The sequence below is a fragment of the Andrena cerasifolii genome, chromosome 12, assembly GCF_050908995.1.
Source record: "Andrena cerasifolii isolate SP2316 chromosome 12, iyAndCera1_principal, whole genome shotgun sequence".
NCBI lineage: Eukaryota > Metazoa > Arthropoda > Insecta > Hymenoptera > Andrenidae > Andrena > Andrena cerasifolii.
The window spans coordinates 9,671,081-9,693,386 of NC_135129.1; the positions used below are offsets into that span (position 1 = coordinate 9,671,081).

General features: G+C 50.1%; 1 protein-coding gene across 2 annotated transcripts in view; it reads left to right on the top strand.

The window, feature by feature from the left end:
* LOC143375561 (uncharacterized) overlaps positions 1 to 20,690 on the top strand; it is a 31,132-nt gene extending 10,442 nt beyond the window's left edge. Inside the window, exons 4-6 of one of the 2 annotated variants that reach the window (XM_076824798.1) lie at positions 3,105 to 3,404; positions 19,076 to 19,243; positions 19,694 to 20,690. In XM_076824798.1, the coding sequence (XP_076680913.1) occupies positions 3,105 to 3,404; positions 19,076 to 19,243; positions 19,694 to 20,163 (938 nt within the window). In that variant the 3' untranslated portion in view covers positions 20,164 to 20,690. The remainder of the gene's footprint in view (positions 1 to 3,104; positions 3,405 to 19,075; positions 19,244 to 19,693) is intronic. The other variant, XM_076824799.1, reaches the window with a different exon arrangement.
* The last annotated feature ends 1,616 nt before the right edge of the window (positions 20,691 to 22,306 follow it).

Genomic DNA, 22,306 nt, shown 5'->3' on the forward strand with positions numbered 1-22,306 from the left:
GCCAGGAAGAGTGTAGGTGGCGAGGAGGCTCGCGGAATCGTTAATGGGAGTTTTTGGAGCGTTTATATACGGGTCAGGGGTCGCGTTAGTTAAAATCGCGCTGTAGCATGTAACGGCCAGAGGACTCTGAACGTGTCAAAGGCAGAGGTGCCTACGTATAAGGGACCGATCGCGGTCGCAGCATTTAGTGGAAGTACAATTCAAGGATCAAATTGGACAGAGCTATTTCCGATAGCGGATCGGTCGAGTCGTCAAAGGGATTGAGGAAAACGTTTCGGGGTGGATCCTCGATCGAGTCGAATGAACGGAGAAAGGGATCGCGAAACAAAGTGGCTACCAGCCGTCACCGTAGCCCAAAATCATCGAAACCGTCCCGATGGGACAATATCTGTGGACAGGGCGCTGTCAGTCAAAGATCGAAATTGAATTTGCTTGCCCCGTAATTGGCCCGCGTTCGGAATGTCGATTAGACGGGGGGTGGAGGGTGGAGAGATGCCCGAATTGCCGTGCTTCCCGCCCTGCCCCCGAAAAACGTACGATTCCCGGCTTTCATAGGAAAGTGCTTTGGAAATCCAGCTGCCGCGCGGCTCTAAGTGTCGCGGAACGGTCGAAATTGCCCTGGACGGAAAATCAGCCATAATTCGTGGGACGAGGACAAACAATCGAATGGCCTATGGGCGAGCAATATTGGCAAATGGCAAAATTGATCGGACACTCGTTGGAAAAACCATCGTCCCCTCTGCACGCCTTCTCTGACATCATGAATTTTGGAGCGTGCTGAAAGCACGGTGGACGAGTGCATCCAGATGGGGCGGAGGGAAATCGCGTGTTGTAAAACCTGTCGATCGGAACGTGGAACAATAAAATTCATAGATTCGCGATTGTCCACTTGGACCGATGCCGTTTTCGCTGTGAGAAGACTACGAGCGACACGATCCCTGGCTCCATGAACGTCGACTGCTAGCGAAAGCTTCTGATTAAAGAACGCCTGGCGACACCATCTCCTGATGGCACGACGACAAATGGCAGGCTGCTGGCCGTTGATTCGTGAATCGCTGTGGAATTATTTCGAGTCACGTTCCAGAGGATCGAGAAGAATCTTGGAGAGGGTAGGAAGCAGGAATCTAGAGTTGCATCTCGGGAGAGACGTCGAATCTAGCGGCAATAGAATTAATGCCGAACTATCGCGATTTTCCCTGGTTCGTTCTCTTAAAGGATAGAATAGATTCGAGTGAAATTGTCGAAATGCTAGCCGACCGGGACGTCAAGGAGGACGTAAGACGAGCGGAGGGAGGGGTCCTGTTATTAGAGAGGAGGAAAAAGCCGCGCTATTTCCGTCCTCCGGGTACGCCACACTTTGATTAGATAAGTCCGCCACTCGTGCAGCGGAGATTGGAATTATTGCTCTCTCTCTCGGCTTTTCGCCGTGCTCCACGAGCCAAAGGGGCAATCGGCGAAGGTGTCATATCAGAATCGTTCTTGTTTATTGTAATTAACCGCCTTTCCGCTCCGTGATTCGAATGTCAGGTACATTTCTGGACATCCTGTGCTCCGTACACTTCTGGTGATATTTTTCGTTGCCAGTCTAGAATCGTAGAGGGAAGTGGCTTAAGTCTATACCACAATGGTCGAGGACCTGTGAGAAGGATCGCATAGAATACTGAAATCCAAAGCTCAATATCTGTCATTAGCTTGCTGGAGCTTATTCTGCTCCTTTTTGAGTGGTCCATCGCGCAGATGACTAATGAGAGGATAGAAAGCCTAACTTCGGAATCAACAAGCAGAAAACGCCTCTTTAGCTGTTCCATCGGCTCTCCAGGCTGAAAGTATCCATCGACGCCTCGCTGCGTCGCATTCTGCAGTGCTCGTCCTGAATGGGAACGCCGACGGTACCCGAAAAGAGTGCCGGGCGCGCAGCGTTCGGGGGGCATTACGAGCGTCCGGTACGTGAGAAGTCGTGGGATCCGGTCGCGGCGCTGAAGGGAACACAGAGCCCTCTTGTTTCTCCGCGGCGGAGGATCGGTGGTAGTCGGTAGCGAGGAATAATCTTGTAGGCATCGGTTGGCGCACCGTAGCTGACCATCTGGGCTCGCCGACAATTTCGAGCAGTTTGCGGTCGAACTTTATTTGTCGTTCGCCCTCGTGGCCGAACTCTCTCCCTTCCCTCCATTTGCTTTCTTTCTTCCTTCTTTCTTTCTTTCACTCGCGCTTCGCCCTTTCCCGCCTCGCCTCCTCGAGTCTCACGGGCCCCTTCTCGCCGGGAGAATAACAATTTGCGCCTTGACTCCCATTCTTGGCTTCCTCTTGGGCCCAGAGGAAAGGAGAACGACGCGTCAGTTCTCTCGATTAGCGATCGGGATAGCGAAGTCGCGAATTTTCTAATAGAGATCGAGTGGTGGAGGTTGCCTTTTTGAATTGGCCATTTTCCAGAGGACGCGATAGAAATGAAAGGAAGGTAGAGTGCGAAAAATCTCGAAGGATCGCTGATTGACGCACAAAGCGCGAATGTTACGTGGCCGGGAGTCATCTTGCCACTAAATATCCTGTTCGATGATTATGCAAGCGTTCGAGGCTATGCACGTGGCGCATAATGTGCACCGGCATATAACGATACGCCGCGCCGGGAGTACGTGCATATTGCGAGCCAGCACAATAGCGAATCGCCGTGTCCAGTGTATAATACCGTGTAGGCGCTGCGATACTTGGCTCGGTTCTATCAATTCAGGGGGGGGGGGGCTGGAATGCACGAGGAATGCTATTGAAGTCGATCGAGACACGGGGCCCGCTAGGGCTTTCTTAATTATCCCACTCTATTGGGGCTAATTGCGCAAACATCTCCCCGCCGTGCCTCTACGACTAGCCAATGGCCGTCGTGCTTTCGTTTCCTCTTGTGAAAGTCCTGACTGTGCCTCCTTGGCCTCTGCACATGGGTGGTTTCACTCCGCCAGGCCTTCCAGGCTCTTCAGTTTCGACGCACCTGGATGATTATCACATTTGGCGCGAGATCTGCTCTCGTCGGCGGCCATCCTCTGGGCAATACACTGCTCGGCTCGTGTGCAAGCTCTCCTTATTCGTCCGCGCTAATTCCTTACTTTGCGTTGCAGGACAGACACACATTCCTGGACTGGCACGAGTCCCCTCGCTGCCTCGTGTTCCCGGACTGGCGCGGGGGGCCTTCCCTGACGTGCCCAGCCCTTTCACCCCCTATCTACGGGAGCCAGATCCGTACAGGAGGAGTAAGCATCACGTCGGGAACAACGTCACCGCGAATTCGGTTAGTGGTGCATGCACCAACCCCAACAACACCGACCCGACCGCATCACCCGCTTCCAGTACACACCTCGGGGCTACTGGCGGCTCCTCGGCTCATCAGGATTGCTACAAGCACAGCCCCCAACACGGTGGTGAGTCTTGCTCCTTCCGCTATCGCTTCTGCATCCGTTAGCGTGCACTCCGCGACCCGGCTGCTGGAATCCACGCGAACTGTGACGACGCAATTCGCGGAGATCTTATCAGCAGGACGTGCTTCCTCGTAGTTTAGCTTAAGTCTCGTTTCTGCATCGAGGGATCACGTGTTTGAAAGAGTCTGACATGTACTGCAAGGTATCTTGCGCTTTGAAATTGTAGGAAATTCTTCAGGGACCGAGCTCTCTGATTGCGTTGAATTCCGCGTTTGGGAGAACTTGACGATTGGGACATCTGGATGGGTCGAGATACTTAGTTCCTAATTAGTCACACCTGTTATATTTACTTCTCTGTCTCGATGCTATTCCCCGCTCACTACCGTCTCAATCGAGTAACTGTGGATAAATGGACACTGTGCCCTCCTGTCTGTTTGCTTCTTTCGTTTGATAGTGGATATTCCTCGGCTATCATCATCCTTCGCTCACGACGAGCATCATCCTCGTGGCTCGTGGAGCGACTCGAAACTATGCACCAACCCCACCCACCCCCTCCCAAGGGCGAGGGGAAACACTATTGCGAGGGATCAGGGGGAGAGAGAGAGAGAGGTGGTCTGCCGTTTCGCGAGGTAATAGTTTCATACCTCGTTCCGGCTCTGCACCCTCTAATTCAACGTAATAACGACATTCAACCTGCCGTTTCCATCTCTTCTCTCGCTGATCCCCGCCTCTGTGCACCGTTGTACCTCCCTAGCACGAGGCAAAAGTGTCCTCTCGTGCTGCAGCCTTCTCGTTGGTTAGCAGCGACGTTCGCGTAGACTTCGAGCCCTTCTGCAACCTCGTGGTGTCTTCAACACATTCACCTGCGTTGTGGATAGAATAGATCACCCCCAGTGATAGACCTAGCTCACCTAGCTCCATCGTATTCCCTGATTTAAATAGTCACAGGCGATAATAGTAGCTGAAATAGGTGTCGACATCTTCGACAAGGTGCCATTAGGGACATTCCATGCAAACTCGGACAGATTTCGGAGTTCGGAGATTTGAATATGTTGTAGTCTTTAGTGATACTTAAACGTACCTGAAAGAATTTTTCAAAATTTTGAAAAATGTCGATTTTACAGCTGTTTGAAGTTAAGTGCTACCTTTTTTTCATTACATTATAGCTATGGAAGTAGTAAACGGATGGAGATGAGCTTTACGGTGCTTATAGAAAAGACATTGAAGTTTTAAGAAAAAATTATTTCAGTTTAAAAAAAAAATTTGAACCATTTTTATGCAATTATTTTAAACAAATGCAGGTTTTTAACATCGGGCGCGTTTTGAAAAATCTGAAAAAGGAGAATATTGTTCTATCCTTCCCCTTGATGGACAAATTTTAACATTTTCGAGAATCCTGTATAAGAATATCAGGTATATCCGCTTGGCCGCTGCGAGTACCGCGGTGCTGGGCGACGCAACGTCAACTTTCGGCAATTTCTTGAAATGTCCACATTTTTTAAAATTTGTCCATCAAGGGGAAGGATAGAACTATATTCTCCTTTTTCAGATTTTTCAAAACGCGCCCGATGTTAAAAAACTACATTTGTTTAAAATAATTGCACAAAAATGGTTCAATATTTTTTTTTAAACAGAAATAATTTTTTCTCAAAACTTCAATGTCTTCTCTATAAGCACCGTAAAGCTCATCTCCATCCGTTTACTACTTCCATAGCTATAATGTATTGAAAAAAAGTTATCACTTAACTTCAAACAGCTGTAAAATCGACATTTATCAAAATTTCGAAAAATCCTTCGAGGTACGTTTAAATATCACTAAAGACTACAACATATTGACATTTCAGCAATCTACGAAAACTTACTCCGAAATCTGTCCGAGTTCGCATGGAATGTCCCATTAACGACCACAGTTCCCCACAGCGAAATCCAAGCACTGTAAAGGAACCAGTAGGCATCGTAGATCTCGATGGTCGCTCCGGAGACATATTTGGAGGCCCGTAGGCGTGCCTAGAGCTGATAATTCCGGATGCAAAAAGGCGGGAAGGCCAGCAGCCACTTTATTTCTGCGCGGCTCGTCTCGCATCAGCGGCCCCGACCTGATCAAAGTTAAGTAGACGCGCCCCTGGCTGGCAAGACCTCTTTGAAGCTACGCTGCGGTTTCACTTTGCCCTAATCTCCTCCCTGCTCCTGCCTCTGCCACCTTCTCCATCGATCAGACCCGCGCTGCCATCCAGCCCGAACTTTGCTGCACCCGTGTCACCTTGCCGGATCAGCCACCATTGTAATTACCTCATCTATCGGCGGGGGCAAAGTTTCGCCTTCCTTCGACGGTCGATGCAAGACAGAAGTCTGCGCCTTTCCTTCGACGCCTCGCAAAACATTCACTTCACACTGCTGAATTCTCTCGTGCTGCAACTAAAAATTCCGTTTTTCTAAAGCTCCTCGAAAGAGGAACAGTGATTCCGTTTCCTCCAGAGATCCAGCGAACGAGCGCACCTTCCTTTCAATCTAAACGACCCAGATTCACCGTAATATCCTGCGGCATTACGCTCCTCCGTCTTATGCCGGCGGCGAGACCCGTCCGCAAATCGTTTCTGCCTTTTCCCCGCCGCGAGATTCGTTCCCCCGTAATGCGAGCATTTTCACACCTATCAGATGAATGGAAATGACCGAGCGAAATGCTTCATTTACCGGTTCCACCTCATTCATCTCTCCATGCTCTCTGTTGCGCATCGCCGCGGCTGGTTCTTTCTCTCTTTCTTCTCGGCGCCTAATGAGCGGGCCCCGGAGCTGGGGCACACGTACGAACGAGCATAGAGTGCGAAATGAGCGAGCGGGCGTCGGTGGATGCAATTTTCTTCCTCCTCCCTCGGACCCCGCGCGCACCCGCCGTGTAGCTCGGTGCTCTTCGCGAGCGGATTTCGAGCTGGCCGCCGATTCGGAGCTTCCTCGGGCCCCTACAAGAGCCGCGCGCGCTCACGTACGACTCACGTGCACGTCTGCGTAATACCAGGGATCGATCGGCCGATCGATCGGGCGGACCGATCGATCGAGTGCTGGATCCATGTTGTTTTTGCCGTTCGTTGCTGCTGCGCGGCCTCCTCCTTTTGTCTTGGGCTCGGTTCGCTTGCGATGCCAGACGTTGTTGAATCGAAACCTATCCTCCTCTCTCCGCTCAATCTTTCCCGTCTTCTTCTCCGTTTCCACTCTCTCTCTCCCGCGTCCCCTGATTGCTCTCCAGGTCTCACCTACATGACGGCCGGCGATCGTTGCCTGCTCGTGCATTTACTGTACGAATGGAACTTCGTGGAGTTTGAATAGCGCGGATGCGGAGCCTCGAGGCCCAGCGGACTAGAAATCCAGGCCCATGGTAGCATAACTTCTCCTGTGTTCCCCTTTTTTTGGTGCCACCGCGCGCCGTGTCTGCTCGGAGACTCCGATTTTCTACTCGATCGGCCTGCAGGGAGCTGCGGGATCGAGAGAAACACGCGTGGTGAGCGCAGAAGAGGCTGCAAAGTGGAAGGGCAGCGACGACCTCGGGCAGAAGGTCTCATGGCGAGGAAAAAAGGGGAATCGAGCATTATTCCTGTCTCTTATAATATAACCGTGTCCGTCTTCTATCCCTCGAGAGTCTCATCTCGAGTCGTGATCGGGGTAATGAGGCCCCGGCAGTGTCAGCGGACCGGGTACCTGAAGACGCGATGCAGGAGGAGGAGGGCTCTCTTGTGCCCAGGACCAAGCGAAACGGAGAAAGGACAAGCTGGAGGGAGAGGACAGCAGAGAGGATGGTAGGGGTAAGGACGCTGATTATGGGGTGTCAAACAATCACACTGATTGTATATTCTCCGTTGACTCCTTCTGTCTGCCTGGACGTCTACTCGCGCAGAAACTAGCGGATTTGGCTTCCTCCACCCTTGGCTGCCGTCAGCTAGCGGTGACCAAGTGCAGATGGATTAACGTCATTAAGGAATTGTACTTCTTCGCACCCTCTATTTCGTCCTCAAGCGTTTAGAATAGTAGAAGACACCTCCGGGAAGGATATCAACGAAGAAAGCAGCGGAGGATCGAGCCATCTCTGCCCATTTACCGAGGCACGGGTAATCGAGTGGCAGGAGTCGAAAAGAGGCTCGAGGAGGGGCGATCTCGCGATTCCCACGTGCCTCCGCGGATAGCAGAGACTGCAGCTGCCTTTCTGGCTGTTTCTCGGCCTTTTTCTCCACCTACTGATTGTCCCGCGAGCGCTTCTTGCCTCGACGTGGATTTCGCCCGTCGCTGCGCGGAGCTTAATGGAAGGCTGGTGCGTGTCTTGCGCGGGATTATTACTCCTCCTCGCTGGCTGGTTGGGAACGCCAGTTGAGCCGCCTGCGAGATGAACCTCCGTCGTTTAATGTCAAGCTGCGGGTTAGGCAGTTTTAGAATCTCATCCTCGGAGCCATCCATTCCACGATACCTTCAATACACTCTGTAGTAGCTGTACGCTCGGTGCTTGTGGGAAATCGATGTTTTATAATTGAATCTGTGTAGCTTGTTTGGGAGCGTGTCGCGTGTGGCGTTTGATTAAGTTCCTTCCGACTAGCACGCCTTGGAGACGACTGTGGTCGGGAAGGAACGGGAGGAGGCCAAGGGTTACCATTCTTAAAGGGTTGCGAGGCAATTAGGAAAGTGTCACATACACTCCTTTCGCGACACTCCCTCGCAGCCTGGCGACCCCTATCATGCTCTATCAGAAGGTTATTAACGTACGCGCTTAAACTCGCTACGGGACTGCTAAAGGATCCGTGACACATTAGGAGAGCGTGTAATTAACACCCTCCAGGCGTGGTCGCCTTTCTAATCTCACGCGCGACTAAAGTCGCGCGAATCCGCCGGTCGCGCGTGCCTATCGAGCAGCGTGGAGCCTCTGCAGCAGGTCTCCTACCTTTTCCTTCGAGGGAAAGTGTTTCCCTGCCTCGGCTTTCCGCGGTTCTGCGACTCCACGCTGGAAACGCGATTTTCTCTTTCTATCACGCGAGCCCTCGCGGGCAACTTGCTCGCAAACGAGTCTTCGATGCTCGCTAAAATGACGAACGCGACCGCAGAACTTAATTAAACTCGTAAATCCGTCGGCACCGTCGTTCCAGACAGCCACGACTGTTGTTGCTGGTACTTATTTCCCTCGTCCTGGACGGCCAATCGGAGCCTCGCGTGCTTCAGCCAACATTCTGAAAATACGCTGGAGATATTCAAGCACACTCTGTTCCTCGATACTCCTAGTTCTACGAGATACTAGATATCGCAGGTTCATATTTTTCCGACGACTGTCGGTGGCAAAGCAGGGATGCTGAAGCTAGCTGGGGGTAAGAAGAAGCCTCTTCCGAGGGCGTCAGCCTCAGGGCCAGGCCCAAGACTTGCCAGCGGCGCGTCCAGCGTGCTTGGAAAGCTCGACGAAATCTTGGGCTTCCGCAAAGTGGAATTTCAGAAATCCCTCGGCTGCGGTGCCCGGTGAACTTTATCGTCTGTCGGTTTATCGCGTATCCTGGCACGGTACAACATCCTTCGTGTCCGTCCAATCAGGCGCGCACTTTGTGGACGGCTTAAGGAAACCCGCGGTGACCGCTTAGCCCAGACCGCGATAATAACCGGGCCGAGCGGACCGTTCCGTTTCCACGTATTCCTCCTTTCGAATGCTCGGCATCTGCCTGGAGGAGCCTTCCGCAGATAGCCGGATGTTGGGCCCTCCTTTTCCTCCACGCTCGCAGGAATCGGCCCCTAAACCGTGGCGGGGCGATAAACTTCCTTAATTAAGCGACGGCAGAAAAATTACCCTTACAGGTCACGCTTTTGGGGGTTAGATGGAAGTGGGCTCCGTCTTCGCTTCGGCGATGAGAACTTTTGATTCTTAAGGGGAGGAAAGGGGTGTGTGCTCCTAGGGTTAAGCTGTGTGTTAGAAATTTGTATAAGTTACCTGAGATTATAGGGGAGAAGTTTTTGTGTTTCGATGTAGAGAATTTTGAGATTTGGGACCCTGAATTGGATTTCAAGTGTTACGTGGCGGACCAGAAATTTATTGACACATCGCGTTTCAAAGATTCGAAGCTTTCACAGCCTTTCGTTTCTGGAGGCTGCACAGTGTCCGAAAGAGTGGAGCACCGAGGATGAGATGGACGAGTTTTGGCACGAGGACCACTCCAGGGAGGAGGGTGAATTGAATCCAACCCTTCGAACGCATCCACGCTGTTCCCACGACTCCTGGTCATCGGAGACAAACCCTCCCACAGGATGCTCCCGTTAGGAAATTCGTTACTCGATTGCCAGTACTCAGTGGGAAGGAAATACACAGCTGAGCTTTTTCTCGACCTTATTTTTTAATACATTCACTGCACACATTCCCAGTGTAATTATCTCGGGCACGTTCACCTGCCTCCTTTCGAGTAATGACACAGGTAGCCCCGGCACGTTTTTGCTCGGGATTGTTTAACCGCACAGCATAAACAAATTCGATAAGTAACTCCGGCGATCCGACGAAATTCCATGGGCCGATCGGAGGGACGAACGAGCGGCTCGCACGTCCAGTGCAACGCCGAAAATCGAGGCAAGTCCCGGGGCAATCAGGGGATACACTCGTTCGAATCGATTTGAGATGATCGAGGGACGATCTCGAGCAAATCGATCGAGGTCGATCCGCCGCCGCCGCCCGACGGCCCGAGAAACGTCGAAAAGAATTGAGCCGGACGAGCGAAGCGAGAAAGCGGTTCACGATCCAGAGGATCCACGATCTCCCCGGGATCGTCATCCTACCGAAACATCGGGGCAAAAAACGCCTCGAAAATCCTCGGCAGGACAAAAAGCCATCGCGCTTTTTCTCGTAATAATCGTGTCGCCTAGGCGACACCGGCAGATAGAACATGATTGTCGACGTCGTTGGTCTTGCTCCTGGCAGTTAACAGTCGTTTATTTGCAATGATTCTTCTGAGTGGCGAGGAAAATTGTTGAAGTTAACAGTAGTGGCACGGATAATCGGAAATAATGTTAGGGATTTTTCGATTTCTACATACCGTGCATTTCAGGGGAGCTTTGACGAAGATTTTGCATTATACTTGGAGATTAGGGGCCGTCCTTAAATTACCCATCCTCCCCTAGTAGAAGAATTCATAAGATTTTATATTCCAACACCCTCCACTCCACCCTTCCTAACGTAATATTTTTTACATTGCATTTTTGCAGTTATTAAAAGTCTGTTAAAGGTTAATATAATTCCCTTAAGTTTTATATAATTACCCATCTTGAAAATTAGGTTAAAAAATATTAGGTAAAGCCTTGCGTAATTTAAGGACGAGCCCTTAAATACTGCCTACTTATTCTGCTATCCACTTTCGCCAAATTCTTGTCCTTCTCCGGTAGGTTTGTGGTGTAGCTTTTGGTGTCGTAGGAAGTTTGGGTTTCAGACGGTTGTCGAATAGAAAAGTTTGTCGAAGGAGGTCGGACTGCCTATGCAGCTAGATTGATTGACAATTATGAGCATTGTCAGCGGTTAAAGGGGGAAGCTACGGTGAAAGGTCACCGTGCTGGCAGTTTCGCGAAGCTGCACAAGCTTCTAATAACTAGTTCCTCGTCTCATTCTCGATTCGCCTCGCGCTTCTTCCCGTTACCTCGCTAAACCGTAAACGACGAAGCTGGCTTTTGCAAGAGGATTTAAAGGTCCCGCCACGTCCCTCGTAATTCGCAGAAATACTTTGCGAGGAATTACCATACTTCTTCATGCCGTTTCTTAAACGGCCGCCACCGCGAACGGCTTCCTCTACAGCTTAAATCCCTGGTTTCATAATTCTGAACGAACTTCCAGCGAAATGGACCTCTCTTTTACTTGGCTGATAATTTTTTACCGAAAAACATTAGGAATCATGGAGGTTTGATTGAGAATTAGTTTGAGGATCATATTGAGGACTGAACTCCTCTGAGCAGTACTAGCAAAAGCTTCAGCCTACTAACCTTAGAAGAATTTCACTAGGAAACAGTCCTTTTCACACCAAACTTCTCTTCTGTAACCCATCACACCACCCGCGACGTTTCCAAGGCGCGTTATACCTGCTTCCACCAGCTCTCCGTAACTTCCTACAGAATTCCGGAAATTCCAACGATTTCAATGTCGTCATCGACCTCTCTGACCATTCTCGATCTCTTCATAAAATTATTAATCTGACAAGGAATCGTCCTTAAATTGCGTAAGGCTTTTTTCAGGGAGGAGGTCGCGAATTTCTTATAGGCGGCGAAGTCACGCAGCGTCTTACGTAATATTTTTTTAACCTAATTTTGAATATGAGTCACGAAACCGAGTTACATGAATTACACGAACCTTTAAAAGAATTTTAATAACTGAAGAAATATTGCGTAAAAAAGTGGATGGGGTGTTGAAATATAAAATCTTACGAAGTCTTACTTGAAAAGGGAGGGGGTAAGAAATCCCTAAAGCAAAAATACTCTTACGCAATTTAAGAACGTTCCCCGAGGAGCTGCTGCAGAAGAACAGGAGAATCCTTTTACCCAGGAAGCGAGACGTGGAAATGGAAAAGACATAAAAGTACAAAAAGGACGATGAAGTGGGGGAGCAGTTTCAATTGAAGGAAGACAAAGAGGCCGCGAGAGGGGCCGCTGAAATGGTGAACGGAAGTGCCCAGTAAGGTAGACGAATTAGGATCGAGAGGAAGCCGATGCTCCCTCTGCTTTTTTTCCATCCACGAAATCCCTGTACTCGTAACATCCCGGTACATTGGCTGAATCGTGTCAGGAGGAGGGAGGAGGAGGGAGAAAAATAGGTTGAAGAAGAGGCTAAGCAAGCCAGGAATAAAGCAGCAAGGGAAGCAAGGGAAGAAGAAGAGTGGAGCTGAAGGGGCGAGGAGGCCGTTACGTGATCCACGCTTGAGAGGGCACGGATCCTCATCCGAGTCTCTTACTCAAGACGGAGGGAGACGATCAGAGATCCTCCTCATTTTGCCCGCGCCGCTGATTTTCGTCTATCGACCAGGTCTTCGTTTTTCGTCGACTTTATTAGATGTCGAACAATGCGGGCCAAATTGAATTACGTCGGGGGGGCGTGAACTGTAACGATCGGGGAAACAATTTTTTACGCGATCGACCCCCACTGGGGCCTCTTGAGCGGATTTATGGGTGATCAAGAGAGCATTTTGTAGAAGAATTTATGGTAACTTCCAGACGTTCTCTGTAGGATTCTTCGGAGAGACTCAGTGTTACAGTAGAATTCTTAGCGAGTAAGCTTCGTATCTCGAGACTCTCACCGGAGTCGCCTGGTATCAGCCAGGAATTGAATCACAGCTGAGCGTTTCAGCGGCTAAGTCGCGCGGCAATCGTTTTGACGTCGAACAAAAGAGCGTGGAAATGGGTTCAGCGAACGGTTGAGCCGAGAATTGTTCGCCGTGGTTGATCCGAGGCGAGGCTGGAAAACGGTTTCGTACGTGCACGAATCCGATGGGCGAAAAACGTGTTCCGGGCGACGATTCGTGCCGAAAAACGACAGACGATTCGTTTGAGTTCGCCGCTAAACGGTAACAGAGTCGATGGACTGGGTATCTAGAAGCCCCTTACGCGAGGGGGCCCGCTAGAGCGACAAGAACTCTCCTTTCTTTTTTCACACGAAACTTAATTGATCGCCAATCAACGGTCCGGCCGTACCGTGATCAATTGATTACCGATCGATGTCGCTTTCGCTGAACTCGGGAATCATGTCTGCGTTTCGAAGCTCGCGCTTGGACAGCTGGAACGTGGAGACGTTTGCTTCGGTGGTCCTTCCCTTGAAAACTCTCGGATTTTGTTTTCAAATATTCGACTTATAAATATTAATGTAACAAGTGCAGGTGGAGGATCAGCGTCGGTGCACCCCGTGAAACGAAAGGGGGCTACGAGGTGGTCGAATACGTGGAATAAAAAGGTGTTAGGAAGGTACTCGCGTGTGGAGCGATGGTAATCGCGCGAAACCGCCTGCGGGCAATAGCACGGGGCCCCGTGGGTTTCCGGGCACGCCAGTGGGGCCCTTCATTCATGCTCTTCTTCATTCACCATCGAAATTGCCCGCGACAGTGGAAGGGAGAGGATGAAAGCTGCGAAAGGCGTCCTGAAAGGCGACGGACAAAGGGGAAAACACAAGAAGGCGAGGAAGGAGAGACGAAGAAAAAGGATGGAGGGGGCGAGGAATCGAGACTCTTTTTCTCGTGCCACGTCGAAGACGCGGGCCCCCATTGTTCGCCGCAGAGCAAATTGCCCCGGCTGCGTGCGTGCAAAACGCGGCTGGATTCTGCGCTAAACAGATTTCCTTCTTTCGAGCAGGACCCGTCCCTCTGAATGGCCGCGCAGCCTGAATGGGAGGAAGCGACGCGGAGGCGCGAAAACGCGAGCTGAATCGACCGAATTGCCCTCCGATGGTCATTGAAACCGTCGTCGAAGGGCGGCCGTGTTTGAGAGATTGACGAACCGTGGAAACATCCAAAGGGAATCGTCGTTGCTTTCTCACGTTTGCTGTCTGAAGAGAATTCCGCCGCTGTCTGGGAAACAGTGGGATCCAGGAACCGTGCGGAGCAGAGGAATTGTTAAAAAATTCGGGAGATGAATTCCTAAAAGGCTTGGAACTTGAAGTGCTAGGCTAGATGGTGCATAGGTTTCAAGATTAGATAACCGAGCAGTGGAACACTCAGGATTTATTCTTAGGACGAATAGAAGGGATACAAATATTTTTAATGCAAATTCAATAAAATTCTTTAGGTGGTTATAAAAATTTCTTCAAAGAATAAAATCCAGTTTTCTTTTCTTTTTACAAAGCCCCTTCTTTGGGAGGTGTCCCTTGCCCAACTCTGAGTGAGCCACTGGTACCGAGGATAATAGACTCTGAACGCTGAATTACTTCCCCCAGCTTCTATCGATACTTCCAAGCCACGGTGTCTCCAAACTCCACTCGTAGATTTCACGGGGATCCAGCAACGGCCAAGTCGGTAGCTTGTTCCTCGGGATCCCGGAGTCATCGGAGGGAAACACTATCCCCGGGGCAGGATACTCGGTATAAGAAGAAATCGCTGATGGTAAGCGATACGCGGGGCAACGAGAGTTTCCTGGCCGCTCCGTATGCGTAAGACTTCTCTCTCTCCTCGGGACGTTATGCAGGTTTTACGGGTGTGCACGGGCCCGATATGTGTCATACACGGCGGTGTACGAGTGTGTCGACATTCGCGCCGGGGCAGGAATATCGAGACGACGCAATATCGACTTACCTTACACGACCAAACGAGCATCTATCTCGGTGGGAAACGAAGCCCCACCGCTTCGTCTGTTCCACGCTCGTTCTTTCTTAACGTTCGATCTCTTTTGGAGACCCCCTCCACGGTGTTCAGTGGAGAAAGAATGCGCTAGCCTGCCTGTCTGACTTGATTCCTAGCTGAACGTATCCTCCTGGAACGTGTCCTCGAACAACTGCAGCGCGTGGGACCTGAGGTATCTTCAGGGTGCCAGTCAGCTGGTCAGACGGAATTTCATGACCTAGGAGCTAGGTTCTTCCTGCACCCGAATTCCAGCGTATTCCAAAGATAGAGGACGATGTACTCCATCGGTTGGAGTATCCCAGTGTATCTGCGAGCGTCTTAAGGCTTCCTCGGCGGATTAGAAGATGGAAGTTGAGGGAAGATGAGGTCGATCGAGGCAGCGGTAGCGCGAGCCAGGGTGTGGGGCAGAGCTAGGTGGGAGAGAAACCGAGAAACGACGAAATGACGGCGGTCGATGGACGGTTCGTTAAGTAGATGGCTGGTCGGGGGACTAAGCACCAAAACCACCTCACTGTGGTTTCACACCCGCAGAGCAACGGAGAGAGCTGGACAGGGAACGGGACACGCAGAGAGGAGGAAGTAGTAAACAGCTTGGAGTTCCTTTGGTCAGGACTCGTGCGTTCCTTCGGTCAGGATCTACGGCGGAGGTTACACCTCTTCTTCGCGGAGGCCAAGGAGTGTCGCTTGAACGGTCACCAGCGCCGTCACGACACCGTGGCGATCAATGAATGCTGAGTCAACGATGGGAAAGCTGGCTGGATAGATCGTTGATCCGCGATCCACTTCTCGGGTCTTCTGTGACATCGAACTGATGGTATTTACACCTTGCCTTCCCTGGAACGCAAGTTTCCGAGCGAAATGGCAATTATAATTCGTAAAAATGGAGCACAGATTCAAGATTGTGCTCCGATGCACATTATCCAGTTGATCCGCGGTCCTCAGCGATAGGTGCCCTCTGGAGATGGAGTCAACTCGATGCCGTCTCCTCCCTCGGTTCATAGAACCAGCTTCTTCCTCCTCGTCTTTCCCGCGGAGGCACGAAACGGACTATTATCCAACAGATGGTCGCCCGAACGCCGACCCTGCTAGTGGTAGACCTTTGTTTTGTTACCGTTGTTCCGGTAATTGCGGCAAATACACGGCCATTTTCGGTAATCACCCGCACGCCCCCATCCCCACGGCGGTCCCCTTTGAGGATCCCGAAACGACCTCGACCTTCCACGGCCAGTAGGCGTAACGACAGTTTTGCCAGGGGACCCTACACCCGCAACCTCGACCTTATCTCACGGCTGATCCACTGGGTCCTCCAGGACCAGAGGGCCACTGACAGGGAGCTCGTTTCTTGGCACTCTGACACTGTCAAGTACTTAGTTCACCCTACTTAAACCTTGCTTTTCACCAAGTTGTTATTTAAGAGGACATTCTTATCAAATCAAGTAAAAAATGGGAGATAATTTAGGATTTTTTTTCAAAAGTATACAACTTGCAGTAAAAAAAACTTTATGGTCTTTATTTATTCGTTTTTCACAAATTTGGAAAAAAATGCTACGCAAAAATATATGCAAAAAAAATTTTCTGACAAATTTTTAATGAAAATTTTCCCTTAAGGGGTCATTCTACTTTGAACCCACGAAAAATTAAGCTTTTTTTAAAGATATTTTTCTCAGTGAGTGCAACACAATGAAATAAATATTTTTTGGTATTTATTAAGCTATTCTTATACTATAGAAACAAAATTCAGAAAGAATTTTTACAATATGTTTTAATTGTTTGTGTTCAGTGTCAAATTGTTAATTGAGTTTTTTGTTTCGGATAAACCTGAGCCGGTAAATCACCTGCGTCGTGAACATATCTCTTTTTTTAGGTGCCATATTGACATTAAAAAAAAAACAATTAAAACAAATTGCAAAAATTCTTTTTAAATTATTTTTGTATAATGTAAGAGTAGCTTAATAAATACCAACAAGATTTATTTCACTATATGTTGTATTTACTGAGAAAGAAATCTTTAGCTTAATTTTTTGGCCGATCAAAGTAGAATGACCCCTTAAAGAAAACGCTGTAACACAGGTGTCTGCGTCGAGAATTTCAGGGGTGATTTCGAGAGTGTAATTTTAAAGGTCCCAGCAGCTGACTAATAGATATCGTCTGTAGCCTTTCTCGCCTCTTTTGTACTGCTTTTTATAACAGTACATCCTTATTTAAAGTGACACCGTACAGCTTCAGTGTCGATCGTTTCAAAGTCCCACTTCGAGTCCTGCTTACAGCAGGCCTGCTTACAGAGTCCCGAATACTGCCTATAGGTTTACGAGTGAATTAACGGCCGTTAATTACAAAACCGCCGCCTGTTTCTTGTACGTTGCAGCCCCTGCTAAGGCGTCATGGGATTACGAAGCGTGCAGCGCCTAGTCAATGGCGAAACCCGAGATTTATCGGCTATTAAAATCGACGGTTTTCTAATCAATTCTCTCCGCGACTTCCCCGCCTTGACCCGGCTGCACGCCGTACCTATTCGTTTCCATTAGCTCTGCGAAATATAGGTTTCTCGCTTGGAACGGGTAAAAAAGAAACAGCTTCATGCAGCGATCGCTGTCGATTTCTGGCCGATCGAATCGGACGTTTTCTCTCGAGCAGGAAAAGTCCTGGACACCGAGCTGTTTCGCAAGGATCGTATTTTTGACGCGCAGGACTCTCCGTAGGTGGAAATCGGCGGACGAGGCCAACCGGAGTGACGAAACTCACGCCGGTTGCTTTTCCTCCGCATCTTCCACAAGATCATCCATTCCAGGCACAATATCTCACTCCTACAGAGTGTAATACCTTCAATTTCGAATAACACTCTGTTTTTCAAGGAATCAAATATCTCGTTCGACGATGATCTTCTGGAATACTTAATCGGTAGGTCGAAAGTGTGACTAACTTCCGTCCGAATCGAGCGAGTTCCTCGTGACGCAGCAGGTCTAGCTCGCAAAAAAGAGTTCGGTAGAGGAAGCTTTTGAATTTTCGACGGTGTTTCGAAACTGCAGGATTCCCCGCGTCCACGCGGGTCTTCCTGGAACCGAGTGGCCGACGGTGCACGCCCTTGAAGCAGCGTGTTTTGTCATCGACCGACGAGTGCCCGCCGAGAATCACCAATGCCCGGACTTTCCGTCCACAGTTCTCGCCGTTAAACGGGTCTAGCGTCACGTATGCAGCTCAGCAGTCGTGTGGTCGGTTCCTTGAACTTTCCCAGTGAGTCTCTGACGGGGCTGCACCTCTGGAGGGGGCGTAGATTAGCGGGAAACGGTAAAATCTGAACGGAGTAGCAATTGCGGACAATTCTAGGCACGGAGGGGTTAGAATTTTAGAATATAGGGATGCAGCGAGCGTGATACTCTTTGGCATAGGTGAATGACGATCTCAGGTTCTTCTGGGAACAGAGAAATGCCGTTTTAGCCTCCCCTGCTTTTGAAAGATTGTCGTGCAGCTCCCAGATGATACGATTAACCACGAATTACGCCAGATCCGAGACGTGGCTCCAAGTTAAGAACCGAAGGCCGCCAAGGACGGGAAGGAAACTCTAGTATTACAGAGATGCCGAATGAAAGCTGAAACGGCTCATCGAGGGTAATAAAAATGCGAAAAAGAAGAGGCGGAGTATTGTGTGTCGGCGGCGACTTTTTAGTGAAACTTTATTCCTGGATCGCGCGAGCGCGAATACGGATTTCATAATCAGTCCGATTCGTCGTCGGCGGGGAGCGTAACTCGCGAACCTGGGGAAAGAAGTTCCGCCGAATCATCGATGACTCAGGCCTGCCGATGTTTCCTCTCTGTTTCCGTAACTTTTGCCGGGCGGCTCGTCCCGAGGTGCTTGGACATTCATCGGACGTCCGACGGATGTCGACGTGCGCGCGATAAATATTTCAGGAGATGGTAATTAATTGCGGGTAATTGTCGAGGAAAGTACGCCGAAACATGTACGTCGGCGTTGGATCATTGAATCAGGCTGTATCATATTCTGTGATTAGGTTCTTTGATAGGATTTTTAGTTAAGTTAGTCTACGTCCATGATGCAACTTAAATTAAGACTGTAAAAAGGAAAGAGAGTCGTGGAGCGAACAATCTCTTTAAATTTTCGTATTACAATTATCCATTATTTGTTGAAAGAACTTGGAACCAAATACTTGGACTTCCACTCTTTATTTCCAGCAGTCCTATCCACTTCCTTGATTCTTGGACAAGTGAGTCATTTCAATTAATCCGACGGAGTTACTCACTCGGAGCAGCGACTGGTGACCAGTCGGTTCTGGTTACCTCTCCGCGTAGACATCATTCCTTTACCTCGACGAAGGATTCGTTCAATCATCGACTGACCCTATTCTAAATCTGTTGCAGATACCAGCGGAGGGACAGCGGAGTGGACCTACTCGTCGACACCGTCCTATCCAGCGCCTCCAGTGAGCAGCGGTGGTTCCTTCTCTCCGATTCCTGGCGGAGCGTTTTCATACCCAGGTGAATCCCTCTCTCACCACCCGACCACGGAGCCCGTCCCGTTACCCACCGGTGAGTACTCGAAAGTCTACCGGCAAAATTGCGGAGGCAAAGCTCGCTTAGGCGGAACAGGGAAACGACTCGTTCCGACACTCTCGTGACGCAGCAGGCGTTCGAGGAACGCGTTCTTCCTGCTCACCGTGACGTAACCGCGAGTTGCGACAGCGATACCAACGCATGTTCATCCACAGCATCTTCTGCTTCCACCCAACTGCAGATTCTCACTCCCAGCATCGTGCTTTCTCTGCGTCCACAAAGCTTTAGCCCAGCACCATCTTCTGATCTCCAAAACCGTTGCTTCTTCGCATCTCCTGCTGCCACAGCAGCTTCCGTCGGTTCCTTCAAAGGTTAACGCTTCGAATAACATGTTTCACTCTCCCCGAACACCAACCTCAGCTTCCTCAGCTTGCACCCGGCTCTGAACCACTCACCATCGAGCAAGTCCCTATGTCGATCTTGCAGTTCTTCCATCGGAAGGCCAGCAGGACACCTACACGCCGAACTGCGTGCCCATGTACCCGGGACACGGGACGTCGTCGACGTCCCTGCCCCTGGTACCCAGCAAGTCCAGCGACTCGGATATCTTCGCTGGCAGTGGCACAGGTAGCGGCAGCCCAGGCTACCATTACGGCTCCTGGACGCCTGGGCCTACCACGCCGGTGCCGGTCGCCTCCCACAACTACAACCCTAACTACCAGGGTTACTACAACAACCCCAGCCAGAACTACATCAGCCCGGCGCCCATGGTGCTCTATCCCCAGCTGTACAGCACCGTCAACCAGAACCAGATCCACCTGCACCTGCACGGCGACCTCACCGACGAGCAGGTCACCATCGCTGGCAGCAACCTGACCATCAGCAGCAACAGGCTGGAGATCGGGGTCCTGGGTGAGGAAAGCGAGCAGAGGAACGACGTCTGGAGACCCTACTGAGGTGATCCCAGCAGCAGGACGCTTGGACTCGATGGAAGCACAGTTCGCACGGCGTTTCGCGAAGGGTGGGCAACTGCACCGGTGTTATAAATGTGATATCTACGGGGGAAGCCTCGTGGTTCGAGGGCTTGAAGGAGGTTTGGAGGAAGCTCAGCATAGGGACTCTTCAGTGTTTCTTGCAGGACAGATTGAAGGAGATTTCAGGGATGTATGCGTCCTTCGGACGTGGTCGGAGTTGCTTCGAAAGCACAGTCCGTTTAAACGCGATTGTCGGTATTCAGTGGAATCGAGATCAGGACGCGAGTGACGAGTGTTTGGTAAAATAAGAACGACAGTGACTTGTGGAGCGAGGCATAGACTCGTGAGAAAGTCTAAGCAAGGACCTCGGTCCCTCAGACTCGTCGATTCGAGGGGACCGAGCTGTGAACTCGGACTCGGTTGTAAACCGAGCCAGCGCGAGACATGTAACGTTGTAAATACACAGATATTTTCCATGAAATAAAATCTTGCCTAAACAGGTTCCTGAATCCCCCTCGTTCACCCTGTTGGAAGCCTCCTGGCGCGTCACCCTTCGAACAGCAAATTAATTTCTTTAATCGTTTGAGCCTGAAACGCATGGATTCTGAATTCTTAACGCGAGTGATTGCAGGGAGAGGTGGGGAAAGATCGAGGACGAAAGAAGGCTGTCATTAGCGAGAGGATGGAGCGGATCCGTTTTAGTAGGTTCGCGTAGAAAAATGTTCATCCGACTGGCAGCATGGGGGCAAACCACAGAGGCCTGGTGGTCTCTCTCGGCACAGAGGGCATGGATAATCCTTTTCAGGGCGCAGCGAGCTCTATTTAATATTTAAAGCACGCTGGCAATGACGAACGGATGGATAGTTGCGGTCTCCGTCCACGGTTCATGTCCTACGTCCCTTTATTAGCGATCCACCCTGTTTCGGTGTCCTTGCGCTCTCGCGATCTTCTGCAGACAGGAACGTCGTTCTGCTTCCACCATTTCAGTGCAGTAAGATAAAACCTTCGAAATTTCGAGAAATTTTAGTAAATTTCCGACGAACGTTAATGTGATTTATGCATTGACACAGGAGGATCTGTTTTTCAGTCCCCAGATCAGGCTCCAGGGTAATTTTCGTGGACTTTTAATAGCCCTGGGGGATTGCGTTGGGGAATGATATCCAAGGATCAGTAGAAAGTTAGTTAAACGTCGAGTTCCAAGCAAAATTGCCGTCTGAAACGAGGAATTAATAGATAATCCGGCGATTGTGCTGTCATGGAACGTGTACAAGACGGAGAAGCAATTTTCGCGATTAGAATCGACGGTGTAATGAGGAGGTTGGAGCAACTTTTGAATGACATCTTCGTTTCCACGACTTTAATCGTGGTACTCTCTTCCTTCCACAAGATCTGCGCGGAGAATTTGCGAAAATCTTATTCCAAACGCTAAGCTTTTTCGCAAACAGGATCATCTGTGTTGTAAGATCGCATCGTTGGTTTCCCCGTCTCGGAAGACCTGGAAAATTAATGGCGAAAGACTGGCGGCGAGAAGGGGTTCTAGAAAACGGAGGATGCATCCGCGCATAGACTTTCTCTGAAGAATTATGCTCTCCCCGCGTTGCGCCATCTCCCCCCGAGGATAAAACGCTTTCTGGCGACTTCGCCTGCTTCCTCCTCGCTGATGTTTACAGCCACGACGAATGGGACGCCGGGGCAGAAGAATAAAAGCATGGAATAAGCCGAGACGGCCGTCGCTCGTAAGCTTTCCTCTTTACGAGGATGACTCGACCGCAGACAAGTCTCCCGCCCTTTCCTGTGCCCGTTAAAACCAACTGAAATGCCTTTCGTCTCGCAGGAAACAGTCGACAGCTTCGATACCTCGCGGGATCCATCGAAAACTCGTGGGGAACCCTATGCGCAGCGGCGCGCTCAGGATTTAATCTTGGGGGGAGCCGAGTTGAACGGGTAAAAATATTTTTAAGAAATTTTATCTAATGGTGATTATAGCAATTTATTTAAAGAATGAAATCCTGTTTTCTTTTCTTTTTACGAAGCCCCTTCTTTGGAGGTGCCATGACCCTTTAGCCCCGTCTCTGGGTGCGTCACTGCCTATGTGAAACTCCGTTTCTTTATCCCTGTTAAAGAA